Source organism: Salminus brasiliensis, chromosome 14 (assembly GCF_030463535.1).
Source record: "Salminus brasiliensis chromosome 14, fSalBra1.hap2, whole genome shotgun sequence".
Lineage (NCBI taxonomy): Eukaryota > Metazoa > Chordata > Actinopteri > Characiformes > Bryconidae > Salminus > Salminus brasiliensis.
In genome coordinates this window covers 29,788,629-29,805,571 of record NC_132891.1, presented here as the reverse complement: position 1 = coordinate 29,805,571, position 16,943 = coordinate 29,788,629, and the positions used below count along the sequence as shown (strand labels likewise).

At 41.4% G+C, this 16,943-nt stretch overlaps 1 protein-coding gene across 1 annotated transcript; it reads right to left on the bottom strand.

Moving 5' to 3' along the window:
- Positions 1-16,374, bottom strand: itih6 (inter-alpha-trypsin inhibitor heavy chain family member 6). Its single transcript, XM_072697241.1, has 18 exons — positions 16,279-16,374; positions 13,319-13,354; positions 10,757-10,911; positions 8,887-8,997; positions 7,410-7,657; positions 6,251-6,420; positions 6,032-6,148; positions 5,763-5,934; positions 5,390-5,655; positions 4,025-5,306; positions 3,050-3,082; positions 2,759-2,776; positions 2,595-2,648; positions 2,453-2,473; positions 1,386-1,439; positions 1,135-1,248; positions 618-992; positions 1-269 (listed from the first exon to the last, which is right to left on the bottom strand). Exons 1-18 carry the CDS (start codon positions 16,372-16,374, stop codon positions 1-3), a joined length of 3,591 nt encoding a protein of 1,196 aa, XP_072553342.1.
- Between the last annotated feature and the right edge of the window lie 569 nt (positions 16,375-16,943).

The window sequence follows — 16,943 nt, the reverse complement described above, 5'->3', positions numbered from 1 at the left end:
TTATAGGTAATCCACCACGTAGCTTTTGTATGAGTGACCCAGAAGTCGTTCTACTTCCACTTTGGGTACCACCCAACACTGGGCCATGTGGCGCTTACTTGCCGTGTCTTTCAGAGCCTTATCCTGTAGGGTGACTGGAATGTGCTCATCCCCTTTTTTCAGGAGGCCCATGGCCAGAGAGTTGGTCTTGCTTGTCTGAGCATGGTGGAACCCAGTGCCATGACTGTCCTTAATCCTCACCACCTCCATGCGGCTGTGTTGGAACTGTCCTGTGAAGATACAAGGAGAAGAGGAGGACATCATTAATGACTTGGAGATGAATCTAGGAGAATGCTGCTGCTAAATGAAGAGCTACACTCTACAGCTATGCCACAAATTGATTGAGTTCCAGAAGTGTGAAAGCCCCTCTTGACCATGTGCTAGCTGCTGCAGGTTCTCCTCTGAGGTCGAAATGTGGAAATGTGGGGACAAGTTTTCATATATCACAAATGACCTCTATAAGAGTTCCTCTACAGGATGAACCTGAGAAATACTACATTTTTCTGAGAGCTGTCGATGACTATAGAGCACCATGAACAGTACAGAACAACTTAGAAAGAAACGCCAGGGAAACATACCCAGTAGCCCTCGCGTGAGAGTGGACAGTCCGTAGCCCTCAGCGATGTAGAATCCCAGATGTTCCACTTGGAAGTAGTTGGGGTGACTGTACCGATGAAAGAGGACCAGGAAGAGTACGCCCCTGCCAAGCTCAATCCAACAACTCTGATGCCCATCAAGCACAATCTTCAAGCCAGGGCCAGTCAAAGATCCCTGCCGATTGGTTGGCAGACTTTTAAGTCCCTCCCCCTTCACTAGCACAGAGTTTGTGGTCAGTGTGATTGTGATGTTGCCTTTGGCAGCTCTGATGGTTATCTTGTCAAAGAAGGTACGAATGCGGTCCTCCTGTCCAAGCTTTGCAGGAGCCAATATCAAATGGCCGTTCACTGTAATGTCTGCAGCACAGAGTTTAAGAAGAGCATCACTAAAAAGTGGGGCTTTTAAATACCCATTTATCTAACCTCTAAAGTATACAGACTTAACTATAACCACAACTATGTTATGGCTATATTTGAAGTCAGCATAATTGAATTTCACCTTTGCTTGGATCTTCCAGAAGAAGCAACACATCGTTGGCTTCGCCGTCAACAGTGAAACACAGATTCTGGTGTGTTTTCGGGAGTGTAACAACAAAATGGGGGTCTCCATCCACTTAAAAAACACAACAGATGTTTTAGCATACAACGGATAATGTTAAAGGTCCCTCGCATTACATCTATATTGCTGTAATAATGATGACAGTATAAATTCACAGCTTTGCTGAAATCTGAAATCCTGTTATGATCTACCTGAGGAAGAGAAGACTCTAAGAAAACCTATCGAGGGAGTGCTGTCTGGGGCAGCTGAAACAAAGGGAAACAATTGGAGATTAAAAATTTCGTAACATGTAACATACAGCCAGGTCCATAAGTATTTGGACAGTGATAGAATTTTTGTCATTTCGCTTCTGTACATCACCTTAATTGATTTGAAATGAAGCGATCAGCAAAAATGCATTTCTTCTTTTTAAACATGTACCACAACTGTTGTTTTGTTTCTGTGACGGACGCCCAACCTCTCCAGGGACTCACAGGATTCTCCCACATACTGATAGAGGTTCCCTGATGCCCACAAATCATATACAATACCCTGGGTAATCGGGACGTTGTATAGCAGGATCGCTCGCGCACTGTTTTGGGAGCAATCAAATGATTGAGTGACAGAGATAGAGTTTGACACATGTAGCATCCCCTTTAGTTTGTCCTTGTGCTCAGTTGACCTGTCAGTGTTCTCTGTGGGCAGGGTTTACACTTGACCTCTCTCTCTCTCATAGTGCAGCAGTTCAGTTTCGTTCTGCAGCTTCCATATGGTGGGGAGTTTGAAAACAGGGAATATGAAAAGGCACTTACCCCTGGCCATGTTGCCCATGGTGGGCATCTTAGTGTAGGTTTACAGGTGTCATTCTTTTATTTTTGTAATTAATGATGCATATGCTAGCTGCTTGCTCTACTGCTCTATTGGTGTCCTCCATGATGAGAATAAACCCCCTGTGGACTTGCTTAAATCCCTTAAACCCTTAAATTTACCATTAAAATCACCAAAAGTATAACATAAGAAAATATAACAAGGATTCACCTACATATTTGGTAAGAGAAGGGAAGGCTGCTGAATAAATATACAAATATATTGTTGTCTGGGTGGTGGTGGTGGGGGAGGGAGGGTGCAACCTCCCTGAAATTAACCTCTAGACAAAACTGCAAAGAATTATGTCACTGTCTAAATACTTATGGACCTGACTGTATAATTACCTTAACACCATGTAGTGTTTTACTTAATGCACAAAATATGTATAGGAATAGTTAGTAAAACTACCTACCAGCTGCTTCTGCATCAGAGTCTATGAAAAGGTTTTAGACACAAAATATAGGAGTCATGTAAAAGCAGTCTTATTATAAATGGATGAGAAATGACATACAGCTCGAGTTTGTTGTAGCAATATTTGTGCTTATTTGACTTACATGAATCATAATGGACGGAGTAGTCATAGTCGTAGTCATATGTGACATCAAACTCTACACAATGGGTTTAAAAAAATGAGAAGCTAATTATAAAATATATTTACAAAACTACAAATCTAAAAATCTTGATCATCAGAAAGAATTACAATGTTGATACCACATACCTTTGACAGCTTCAATATCTGGTCAAAGGATAAAACAATATTTATGAATAATGTATACAGTACTTTGCATCTAAAACATCTAAAGAGAAAATCTTAATCATGTTTTATACATACATAAAATAAATGCATTAAAGGCTACAAAACGCCATCAAAAATGCAGCTCATGATGGAAAGTACTGACATTACTTTCCCATCTGACCAGATTCCGCCTGGTAGCACTTTCTGAAAATAGACCACCAGGACAAATGCCAGGTCAAGAATGAGGTAAGGGGCTAAAAGTGTGTGATTTACCTTTTGTCTGAAACTGGATGGCAGTAGAAACATCTGGCAGACAGAGGAGAGGGTGTTTAGGTTATTGGGTCAGTATCTATAACAAAGGCAAAAGGGCTACAGTTTTAAACTTATTCATTGGGTTATTATCTATTCACTGGGAGTCTCATAAAATGGGAGTAATAACAATGCTGGGTGTCCAAAAAAGGACTGTCTAAATACTACAAATACAATTTGTAGAAACTATTAATCAGTTGCTTTTCTGGGGCTGTGAGTGGCTCAATGGTTGAATGCGCTGCCACTACAGCCTGCGGGCCACTTTGCCATCAGCAACGGGAGTCTGAAAGAGCACAATTGGCTGTGCTCTCTCTGGGTGGGTAAATGGCGCTCTTTCCCCTGATGACTCTTAAACTACCACATTGACCGGCACAGGCATCTGTCAGGCAACTGGTGTGGGGAAGATGAGGACCTGGTGCTTTCCTCCAAGAGTGCAGCCTGGTGAAAAGAGCCATTGGCCGGCTTCACTTATATTGAAGTCCTTACCCTCCTAGTGTCGGGAGCATTGCAAATGCTAGGGGCGCTATGAACATGTGGGTTAATTGGCAGCATCAAATTGAGGAAACTTATGAAAGAGGTATTTAGTTTCTTCATGAGGTTAAACAACATATAAAGGTATTTAGGATAGTTTACACCAGTGAGGATAAATATGACATTTATTAGCCATATTAGCCATTATTCACTTTACATGTCATATCAGGAAATCCCGAAAGTACAATAATGTCCTTAAACCATTGCATTTAAAAAACACAACTTTCATGTAAGCTACTCAATATGAGATGCTGGTGAAAAAGGGAAAGATTAGGTTCTGCATTTCAACTTCCAGAAGAGCTGATATGTTATATAGAAATGTGCAGCTGCAGTATAATTAAGCCCTACTGCCAACCACGGAGAACCCAAATAAACTTCAAAGCATCTTTGCATGGTACTGGAACTTACCTAAAATGCCAGCAGCTTCCCACAGTTTGGGTGCATCTGTGAGACCTGGCATAGGTGCAAAGGTGGCAGCCACAAGGGTGGCAATGTCCAGATCCAAGTTTATTTCTGGATCATGGTCTCCAGGTGAGGCAGTGGATAATGGGACTGCCTGGAGATCTGCCTGGAATGTAGGAACTTCAGCTGTGGTGGAATTCTCACTGTCAGGTGAGGATGCGGATTTCCTCACAAGCAGGACTGGAGGTTTTGCTGGGCTGGATGTTGTTGTGATTTTGGCAGGCACAGCAGAAGTGGTGTTTTTAACGGTGCTGTGCAGTGCTGTGGAGCTCTTGATGGCTGGAGTAGCTGTCCTCGTGGAGTTGAGTGGAAGAATAGTGCTCGCCTTGAGGCCTGGAACTGCTACAGTTCTCGTGGTGCTGGTTGTAGTGGTGGAGGTCTTGCTAGAATGAGTGGCAGAGGTGGTTTTAGATGCACTGGGTGGTAATGTTGTGGTCTTCTTGGAAGCTGAAGGTCCAACAGTTTTGCCTGGAGACGGAGGAGTGTTAGCTGGGTGCCCTGTGGTGTGTAACCCTGGAGGAGGGGGATGTGGGCGAGGGGGCTTGGTCAAAGGAAATTTCCCTGCCTTGGGGGCTGAAATGGAGCTGGTCTTTTTGATCCCTGTTGCAACAGTGGTGGTCATTTTAGGGGTAGTATTGGAGGTCTGTGTGACCATGGTTCCCACACTTGCAGTCGTGGTAGGTCTAGTTGTAGTTGTGGTGGAAGTTGCAGCGGTTGGATTTGACTCCTCTGTGTCTGGTTTAACCACTATCAGTGAGGTCACAGGTGTGACAAAGTTATATTTCAGTGAAAGATTAGTGGCTTTCTCCATTAGCAAGCGCTGCACTACCTGGTCTGTGCTGTTCAGTTTAGCCAGCAGGAGCTCCTTGATTGTGAAATAGGCCCAAAGGCGATGCACAAAGGTGGGTATCCTGTCCAGTCCCCCTGTACAACCAAGTGATGCTGCTGTCCAATTCCCCTCAGCCTTGGCGAGTGCAAGCTGGTTCTCCACCTTCACCTTTTGCTTTGAGTCATTTGCTGTTAGGGAAACTTTCAGATCCTGTATTCCTGGCTTAATCCTCCCTGTGACCACCAACTCAGAGCCCTGGAAATAGTTTGGGAAGAGAGCTTGTGTGACATCATAAGCCTGATTATCCAGGTAGGACAGCTGGACATCTGACAGTAGTGGACTGGCCACCTCATCATAGAAGCCCTTTAACTGGAGCGCAGCGTCAGCATCTTCATATACCTGAGAGAACAATCATGAGATTTATGATGGTTTCACTTGTACTCCTGATGTATCACGCAGAATAGGGACTGATTGCAGCCTACCATGCGTGCTATGCCACGGTTCTCCAGGGATAACCTCTTCAGCAGAGGAAAATCTGCATCATCCCCAAATGCCAGACAGAACAGAGAGACTGAGCCCAGGGCACTCTGCGCATTATGCAGGATGAGATCCTGTGCAGTAACTCCGATGGTAGCCTCTCCATCAGTCAGGAAGATGATCATTGGTACATGTCGGGGTGACAGAGGTGAGGATGAGGAGGGGTTGACCAACTGAGCTGCAGAGAGGATAGCTGCATTGATGTTCGTCCCTGAAAAGAAAGATCAGAAGGGAAAGTGAGGGGAGTTTCCAGATATTTGAGTCTCCTGTGTAATGAGGGTTTAACATCATGGGTGCAAGAGTTGTGAAGACACCTACAGCCCTCAGCAATGATTTTCCTGACAAACTCTCTTGCATCCCGTATGTTCTGCTTCGTGGCCTGCACAGTGCGACCTTTCTTCCAGGTGTGGACCTTATCCGAAAACGTGATGAGATTGAAATAGTCCCCCTCACGGAGCTCACCCAGGATAGTAGACATGGCAGCCTTGGTCTGTGTCAGAGTAAAAGATCCTCATTCACTGACCTAGAATTCTACCTGCTTGTCGACACCATATTGCATCTCATTCATTGATTAGATGTTGAGCTACCTGTTTGATCTTAGTGCCGATCATGGAGCCACTGACATCAATGACAAAGATGACATCTTTTGGAACTACCGGCAGATCTCGTGGAGCAAAGTAATGAACAAAGTAGCCATCGTGCACCTGAAAAGAAAGACCAAAGGAACCCGCTATGAAAAGGTTTCTTCTGGCTAAAGCAAGACATGTAACTGGGATATGTTGAGAATTGAGTAATGGTGCATTAACCTGGATGTCTCCCATAATATCTTTCTGCTCCACGTCATACTGGATAACAAAGTCTGCATTGAGTCCTTTGGGGGAGATGCTTTTTTGCTGTTGCAGGGTGGGGCTGTAATGAACATGAGCACAGCATGGGTTCTGCTGCACTTGAGTGGAGGAAGGAGCTTCGGCCTCAGCTGCAAACATGAGCAGAGTTCCAGAGTTTCAATTCATTTCTGAAATCATTGAAGTCCTTAGAGAAACTGCCCCCTAGTTGACTAGCAGGACTGACCTGAGTAATTAACCTAATAATAATAACCTAATAACCTAATGATGCTGTAACATTATCAAAAAGATAATGATTAGTAATGTTTCTCAGGACAAAATGAGGCCTATTCATGTTTTAGCTCGAAATTGCATAATCACTTGGAGATCATTACCTATGTTTGATAAGAAATGGCTCTCATAGTGCCAAGATTGATATGGATGCACATAGAGTTAGCCACCTAGCTGTAGTATATATAGGGGCGGGGGGTGTGTGTGGGGGGGGGTTAAGGTAATACTGTATACTGCAGCCCACCGTACTTGCAAGTTAAGCGACAAGCTGAGTTTAAATAAAAGGGAGGGCAAGCAAACCTGGATGAGCCAATCCACAAAATGTGCCTGGAAACAGTCGAAAACACTCCTAGGACCACCCACATGACTTGTGCTCTCAGATATGAGGCTTTATTTTCTACAAGTGTGGGATTTGAGCCTCAGTTCGCTGGGAAAAGGGGCTAATATGTATTGCATGATTGATGTGAAATTGTGCAATAAAAAAAATTGTGTGTTTTTCAGTTTTGAAATAATGCAGGATAAAATTGTATTGAAGCCACGTAAACATAGAACCATCTGCGCTACTTACACCGCTTCCCGGCCCTGCTAATACTGTATGCGGTAATATTTTGAGACAGTATGTTTGTATGCAAAAAGGAAATACTGCCAAACTCTAAGTATTTGTATGATGTTAGTTACCTTAAAGCTAGCTGATTAGCAAGACTGATTAGTAAGTCAATTTCTGTAGCCTAGCTTGCAACAGTAGCTACACAAGATCATTTTAGTGAACTTAGGAAGAGTTCCAGCACCATCCACATTTCAATTTTACCCCAGATTGTAAGACAAACTGTTGACTTTCTTTGAATTGCACCTGGAACAGTGTTGGTGAGCAGCCGACTGGTCCTAAGTGGCAGGGCTTTGATGAAGCTGATTCCAGTCCTCTCTGCTATCGTAACATCCACGGAGAGATTCTGCACTGGCTGCCCTGGCTTCAGGCCCAATGAAAGCTCATAGTGACCCAGTCGCCGTATCAGTAGCTCCTCATAAGTCAGGGAGAAAGACATTTGGGTTCCAGGAGGCACACTGACAGCTACCCTGAACTTCTCAATCTCACGTTCCCTTTAAATAAGAGGCACAACATATAGCTTATAGCATGTATAGCATATGGGAACAATATATATCCATGTATATATATGAATTTAGCACAGGGTCAAAATATACATTAAACCCACTTAGATTGTTAATTCAGTACTACATCCTGCTAGTGATCATGATTGACTACAGTTGGTAGCTTCTCTGTGCCCCCTCTTGGAGTCATTTCTAAATAACAGCAGGTTCCAAGATCATCAGTTCAAACAAGTGTTCCCAAGTTGTTGGGAGGTATATCCACTTTGCCATTGTAAGGAAAAAGACCAAAACAGTCAGCTGAGAGGAAATTGGTTCGAATGGTTAAAAAACAACCAGGTTCAAGGTACAGATCTGCAATGAACTAGAAGTTGCTGGAACACCAGAGTCACTGTATACAGTCAGGGACTTTGGAGTACCAGCTCCAAAGTTGACACCTTTAAGCGTGACAAGCATTTGCAGCTGACCACATGGACAAAAAAAATAATCCCTCTAGTTGAAAGTTTTGTAATTGTGGCCAAATACTTACTCAGATGAGAGAAAAACTGAGTTGTTCGGCCACAATGGCCATAGGTATGTTTGAAGGAGTAAAGGTGAGGCCCCAAAAATTCTGTACCGACTGTTAGGCATGGTGGCCTGGTACATTGAATGGAATAATGCAGAAAGTGGACAGCCTCAGAATGATTCAGGATAATCTCAAATCATCAGCTGGACAGTTGAAACTTGACATAATTGAGTGTTCAAACTGGACAGTGATGCCAAATATGTATCAGAGGTAGTTGTGGACTGGATAAAGTAGGCTAACGTTATGCTTTTGGAATGGCCTTCTCAATGTCCTGATCTTAAGCCTACTAAAAATTTGTGGACTTTTCCTAAAGGTTGGGTCTGTGCCAGAACAGCAACCCTTTCTTTTTAATTCGGCCAATTCTGCCAAAAAGTGGTCAAATATCCAACCTGGACTCTCACAGAAGCTTGATGATGGCTGCCAAAGGCATCTAGACGCAACTTGCTGAAGGACATTTAACCATATATGTTTGAGTCTGATTTGATTTATTTTGACCCTGTGTTGATTTAGACTTGTGCACCAATCATGATCTCATTTTGGATCTGCATTTGTTTTGAACATGTGTAAACTGTTAACAGTCAGTGCTCACTTAGTCAGTGCCAAAAAAAACATGACTTAATCCCAGGAGAGAATGTAACAAAAACGCCTTCGGACTCACTTGGTGGCGACAAGTCCTGCTGCTTTGCCTTGTTTCTTGGCGGCATCATAGATCTTCCTGGCTGCAGCCCTCTCCTTTACTTCAGCCACGTATGCCTTACCATTAGATGTACTGAGGGGTTCGGTAGGAGAGAAGCAAGTTAAGACAGAGTTGTCCTAAAATCAGGTCAAATGCTCAAAAACACAAACAAGAGGCAAGGGCGACACAGGGGCGAGCAGAAAAAGTCATTTCCCTCAGAAAACACGCTTACTGGAAGACCCCAACCATCACCACATGCACACACACACACACACCCTGTTACCTCATATAGCAACAGAGCATTTCCCCAGGCTTTACACCCCAACAACTCAGCCAGTTATAAAAGCCTTGTATCCTCTTTGCGGCAAAGCAAAGGAACGAAGAAGCTAAATTTAAGGTTGACCTCTTTAACCAAACATATTTAAATAAAAATCAACAAAGACCCACCAAAATAAACTGGCAGGCCTGAAACAGAGCTTGTTTAGGGCAGAGCAGGCTTGAATGGGCAGTTTAACAGCCAGTGGAAAAAAGAGGGCAGAGGTATGTGTGCTATACGAGATGACTGTGCATAGCTGGGTGATGTGATGAACACAAGGCTTTCAGTTAACGTCTGCATAACGGTTCTACACTACACTAAAGACACACATATATCTTGATTGATTGACCAGAACCTCACATGTGTTACGTCTTGTTTATGTAAGTACAAGGAATTAGATATAAGTGTGTGAGAGTATTGTATTTACATGTGTACTGTATGGGTGTTTGTGCATGCATAAAAGTACGTGTGTGTACCTTGGCGACATGCCTTGGTAAACTCCAGTGGGCCAGAAGGGGAGGGGGAACACTCCAGCTCATGTCATTTTCTCTATTAACTCTCTGACTTCTTGCTACAAAGCCTGCTATTCATCTACACCCAAAGTTCCCTCGTTCCCGAACCACTTCCACCCCCAAATCCAGCTTCTGGCTGCTCTACCAGGCTGCCTTTTTCTTATTTGCGGGAAACTTATTTACACTACGCATTCTTCTGGAAGGAAAAGTGGCTTTCAGGCCTCTCACTCACACACAAACGTGTCTGCTTTCTTCAGGGGAGCTCGAGTTCCTGAGAGACGTCCTCTGAAGTTTTATTTTGGGATTACACCTCTTGCTGGCCCGCCTGGAATGAGGACCATGCTTTTTTCCCCTCAAACTGTTCTTTTTCTTTCCTAGAAGCTTACTAGTGCTATTTTCAAGTAATGCTTTGTGACAAATGAGAATATTAAGTCATTCTTGATTATTCATTTTACTGAGATTAATTGCAGTATGTTTATTAAGACTCTGAGTGACTCTTCCACATGAATTAACCATTAAGGCAATTACAACACTGTCATGTCACAGGGAAAAGAAAACAGAGATCATTCTGCTTAAGTAGTCAAGGCAGAATGAAAGCTACACTAGGTGTAACAGCTAAAGACAACAGCTATCCTTTACATTGTGTGAACATTTCCTGAAGATTTGCCTAATAATTTTGGAGGTGTTTGTTAAGGCAGTGGTGGTACACTGTCATACATAATGAAAACTCTCCAGACGCCATTAAAGAGCTTTAGGAGTTTATTAGTTACTTCAATACAAGATTTAATAGCTTGCTTACTTCTTGTTTAGTAACTATGGACTCTATTGCATCTACTGGTCCATATGTGAATCCAGGGAAAGAAACGTTGGACAAACCTGTTCCTTAATCTTCAGAGCAAACCACATTCCTAGCTCATTTGTTTGAAAGCCAAAAGAGGACCTTGAAATACTTACATTGAAGGTGCAGACATAATAGAATGGTTAAAACAAAGTAAAGAAATGAAAAGTGCCATTCGTGACTCACATGGTAAAGTTGGAGATGAAGGCAGTGGGTGGTAGGTCTACCTCAAAGGCTGCCTCTTTGGTGAAATGAAGCTGGTTCCACACTGTACTCTCCACAGTGGTGAACGCATAGCGGGAAACAACAGTGCATTGCACGTGGTAGTCCATGATCTTCAGCTAGGAGCATGATGAACACCAAAGGGACATATTACATAATGATAATAACCATTTTCTCCAATTTAGTCAAAGCCAAATTCACACAGTTAGGTCTTCTTTTATCACACACAGTGCCACCAAGATAGGTCAAGACATGTGAAGCACCACTGCATTATTTCGAACTGCTGCTAACAGCTCAATGCACCCAGAGGAGAAGGTGGTTATTTTAGCTAACAGACGCCTACTGTGGCTAGCATTGTAATGTTTGGAGATGATAGGGGAGAGGGAGGGTCATTCTACCCATACAGAGAGAGAAAGGCACTAGCTTTCTTGTCCATCCTGACTGCAGATGGCTTTGCCATTGGTGGGGTTTTAACTCATGATTTCTTGATGATGGTTCAAGACACCTAATCTACCTCTTATGCTTACTAACAAGCTCTTCCTGAGTCCCCAAATCTGAAATTTGCAGGACTGGGGTGCTCTAGGACTATGGTTGGGAACTTGAAGGACCATTCAGTGGATGGTTCTGTAAAAACCCATATAAATACACATACATGTGAGTGCATATTGTTCAAGGAACCTTCCCAATATGTAAAGGTTCTGGGCCAAATGCCTTTAAAAAGTGCATTCATCCCTTTCTAAAATAAGGTATTTCTTAAAGTTTATTTTTAAAATTTATTTGTGCACTTTGCAGTTTGTTAATCCCCTGCCGTCAGCCTGGCCAGTCCAGGGATTTGATGGCAGCCCACAGTAGAGTGAATAGCTCACTCTCTGTTTGCTTGGCCCTCACTCAGACCACAGTGGTCTGGCTACAAATGCATGAGGAGAGCACGAAGAAAAATGTACTCTTGTGTCGTTCAACAGCACAATTATACCTGGATAGTATCACCAATACTATTCACAGATGAACCAAGACATTGAAGAGACAAAGGAAGAACATGAAGTTCTAGCCCAGCTAAAAATTTTAGTTAGTAGAACATCACGTAAACATTTTGAACATTACGACTTTTGGTTCTTAGTTTTCCTTGAACTTTTTGATTAAACTTTACAATTAAATATGAGCTTTTCACATTTGATAGACGTATTTCAAAATTATTGTAAGTTATATTTTATATTAAATTCCTAAAACATTTTAAATCACACCTATTAAATATTATTTGTCAGTGTGATATATGTGTGATTATGTATCATTGTATTGTATTTATTGTATTTTTAGTTTTGGAAAAGTTCAAACTTCCATTGTTCCATTGTATAAGAAATGTTCTAAAAACATTGTGATGCAAACCATTAATATTTCTTCGGTTTTTCAAACGTTCCTTGAACATTACTACTATAACGTTACAGGGTAACCTTCCTGGAACCTTTCAAAAACAGTGCTGAACCTTCCTATAGTGTTCTCTGCTAGCTGGGTGAGATCCTTTAGGGTCTTTATATTCAAATGACATGTTCTTTCTATTGGGGAATGGGACCCGATTCTGTAACAAATTTACCCTGAACCAGCACACATTTACTCTGTGTGATGTCATGTTGCTAGCTGTGTATTTCTTCCTGTGGGATAATAAAGTGTTTGAGCAGTTTAGCATAAGCAAAGTGTTTCCATTAAGAAAAGTAATTTTTACAGCTTTTTAATTTGAAAAGGAAAACCATTGAATTGGTATCACTCTCAATCAGGGAGGCAGTCGTGGCCTGAAGGTTGGAGAAGCGGGCTTGTGCCCTGGAGGTCACTGGTTTGATCCTTTCGGGCTGGCAGGAAGTGGGGATGCAGGTGAAGGGGGGTGGTGAATGAACACTGCTCTGTTCTCCCTCATCTATGTCTATGGCTGAAATGCTTGTAAGCAAGGCACCTTTCCCTCCCATTTGCTCCATGGGTGATGAGGTGATTGCCCACCACACCAGGTGTGTGTTCTGACCCTTAGTTCATGGGTGGTCATTGTCATGAATAGGTTAAAAGTTGAGGACAGTTCAGGTTTGAGAAAATTAAGTCGTGCTATGTGGAACTATAGAACTATTGTTGCCCAAAGAGAGCAAAAATGACATGTCGTCTGTGCTGTCACATGCTGTGGATGACAGTGAAGTTGACTTAGACTTTGATTTGGATCTTTGACGTGTGACACTTGAGCATACTTGAATAGAAATTAGTGCTATTGTTATTTTGTTCCAGAGGCACCCCCCCCCCCCCCCCCCCCCCTAGTTGTTGGTGATTATTAACACAAGCAGTTGTTGAGCGCTCCTCAAGGCCCTGAAGCCCTGGCAGAACTGATCACTGCACACATTGTTAAAATTACAAGGACCACATGGGTTGCGTCACCAGGAACCGCACTATTGTTCTCTTCCAATCCAGAATGCAAAACACAAAGAAAAACACGTGGTTGACTAGTCCCAGAACTTTTCACAGCAATCAAAATGTGTCTTTAAGTTTCATACTTACAGCAGGTTTAGCTGCGTTGCTCTGACGCCTCAACCTCTGGACAGCAAACAAGACCACAATATTACAGTTAGAAAGATTCCCACACTCTTAAATATAACGGTGCTTCTGTGAGTGATGCCATAGAAGGACCACTTTTGTTTCCATGTTTATAATCGAGATGAGTGAGTGTGTGAAGAACCTTTTAAAGGTCTGAAGAGCCTTTAGTTGCTGAAAAGGTTATTTACCATTTTTAAGGTTCCTGACTCCCACATATCTCTATTATAAACAAGGTTCTTTATGGAACCAAAAGTGGAATTAAACGTTTTTTGTGGCATTGCTCACAGAACCATTTTGAGCACCTTTATTTTTAACAGTGTAGGATACAGGATAAGCTTTTGCATTATACAGACACAGAGTTAACATTAGATTTAGGTCTAAAATCATATGTTTGCACAAAGTCTACAGTCAAGGACATGTGAGAAGTATGTACACTTAAGTGTTTACACCACATGGGAAATGATGGAGCTGGGATTTTTTGTTGTTTAGGCTGCCGTGTTGCACAAGTGTGAATTACCTGGCTCTGAGATGAGCCTTAGCAACAACCTCGTTCAAGCATCCGGAGGAAGTCATTTAACCCCTTAACATAGAAAGGCCTATTACAGAGAGTATAGGAGTGGGGCTATTCTTTGGTAATAGAAGTTTGTAATAACACTGAGTTTAGCTACATAAAAAAACACTTTTAAAAAAGAAACTGCACTTTTAGGCACTCTAAGACAGAAGTCGCTTTATTCCCTTTAGGTAAAAACTAGCACTCCCAACATCTGATAAGCCACCCTCATTATACAAATATAGCCTAATCTGAAGAAAGCGTGGGCCAAGTCACCAATGAAGGCGCAGTTCCTTTTGCTCCTAGACGCCAGTGTGTGAGACCCGGTTAGGGCTTGATGTCATGCTGAAATAGCTTGAATCAAAGCCATTCACAGAATGGCTGGAAAAAATGGAGCTAAATATCAGTGCTGTATTCAGAAGGCCGGTGAGGGATTTTAGATGTTCATTTTGCCCACAAATCATAACTGTGTCAATATATTACCACACATCCTGGAGGGTTGCTGTAAATACACCATAAATAAACAGTCAAATGGAGAAGGGGGGGGGGGGGGGTGGCTAAGGGAGTGTGTGCTTTGGCTGTGCTGGCTGTAGTCAAGCATTATTGAGAAAATCACTTTTGCACACATTAAAAAAGCATTGTAAATTCAGTGTTAGGCAGTGTGTCGGTTCACATGTTTTACTAAATTGCCACTAATCAAATCAAATCAAATCAAATTAAGTTATTTGTATTTTACAACTGTTGTTGTCGTCTAAAGCTGCTTTACACAATCAGTAATTAGTAAAAATACATTTTTTTTGCTGTTTTTGACTTAATTTAAATCCTCCAGTCATTGTTTATGCTGTGTCAACATTTCCTGACAAATTGACCAATAGAAATCCAACTCCAAAATGACTTTCTTTAATTTTGTTTTTATATAAGGTTAGATTTTTGCAAAAGTTGAAATATATAAAGTGACTTTAAAGACAGATACCAAAATAACTGAAATAACTAAGCTAAAAATATACTTTTAGAGTATAATTGTCATTTAGCAGACACTACAAGCAGACATTATAAAATATGGAAACTTACCAATGGAAGCCGAGCCAATATAAAATACTGACAATATGACTATATTCACTATAATGTTCAAAACACAACATAATATAATACAGCTTCTACTGACTCACACCCAAATTCAATGTTAACAAGCAACACAATGTAACAACACTGATAATGAACAAATATGGGACATAAAATAGACGTATTTTAACAGAGAAACTGCTGTAAATCTGGCATATTTTTAACAGAGTAATTACTATAAACCTTACATGATTTTGGCACACAATAGTTTGGGCATCCCTGACCTGTTAGTGTGAATAGTTAAGTGAGACTGTGAAGTGGTGGTGCACTACTCTACTGTGCAGCGATACCTGCATAAATATGACTATTCCTGTGTCCCCACCAAAAAATCAGCATTAGAAGTTTAAATAGAACGTTTTGGCAGCAATGAGAAAATGTTAACTGTCATACTTGGGGTGGATCAGTCATGCTTTAGGCTAGTTATATTAATAAATAAAAAAGAATATTTCTCCAGTCCCTGCTGTGGATATGACAGGTGGATATAATGTTTTGGATAGATTTTATAAGAATAGTCGATATATCCAAACATAACATAATTTCTACACAGTCAAATGCCGTTTCTACCTGGAAACACAACTACATCTTTTCCTTTCCAAACAACCAGTTACTTCAAATAACTGATACCTTAAACTACACACACATGTTGAGGGAATAGAGATCCCTCAATGTAAAAATACAATGTGCAATACCCCCCCCCCCACAGCCCCCCCTCACACACACAAGTAATTTGCAACTACCTGTAAATAATCTGTAAATAATATTGTTATTGCTTTTTTACTTCTTATTTAATTTTACTTACTTATTATTTATATTGTGTATATATTGGCAATTTATCTACATTTTTGTAACTGAGTGTCTTGCTATCCCTGCTGTAACACTGAGATTTTCCCCACTGTGGGACTAATAAAGGATTATTTTATCTTATTTTACATTGATTGTTAATTGGCCTCCATAAGATTTTGGTTGTAAGTAATGTGATGACTTCTTTTTGTAGGCGAATCAATAGCAATTCAAGATTCTGATGGCAAATGTACTCATTAAAGACTCATTAAAGTAATATTAGATTTTAAAAAGTTAAGGTTTCTCTCCCACAGATAAAAGTTTCTAAACATATTCTCGCCTTGGGTGTTTAATTGTAGCAAATCAATCTTTATCTAATATATAAACTTTACATTCTTTCTAATGGGTTCTTGACACCCCCAGGTCTAACTAAAGAACCTCAGCACCTTCATTTTTAAGACTGTTCACTCACCTTGAGCAAGATACTCTCCTCTTCATATCCCACTGCAAATCCAGTGCTTGCAGTCACCAGCAGAGTCAAAGTAATTCCAACAAGGTTAATGCCCATTTTACTGATGATCTCTGTTCCTGCTCTCAGTTCATATGAGGCTCTGGTAGACCAGTCATTTGCTCACTCTGCTGCTTCCAACCTCATTCTAGTCACATGTGGTGTGTTCCAGGACAGAGAGCTGGTTTTGCTAGAGTAACTCAAACCCCTCCCTTCCACTTAAGGCATCAAGGTTGTCCCCAGACCAAGCAGAGGGGGAGAGAGATGGAGGGGAGGTTAGTGTGGTAAAGTTCTCTACGACATTACTGTTCAAAAGTTTGGAATTATTATTTTTTTACATACAACTTAATATAACTAATAAAGATATGACAAAGGTGCATACAAAATATATAATTGAAATATATAATATGGAGAGCAAAATAATATTAATAAAAAACAGTTTCAGCTGTTGGCATCCCCATTACTCCACCCCATTCCTTAAAGCCCCATTACTCCATCCCATCTCCTCAATGTCCCATTACTCTACCCCATGTCCTCAAATCCCTAATACTCTACCCCATCTTCTCAGTGTTCCATTATTCCACCACAAACTCCTCATCACTCCATTTCTCTGCCCCATCTACTGAACC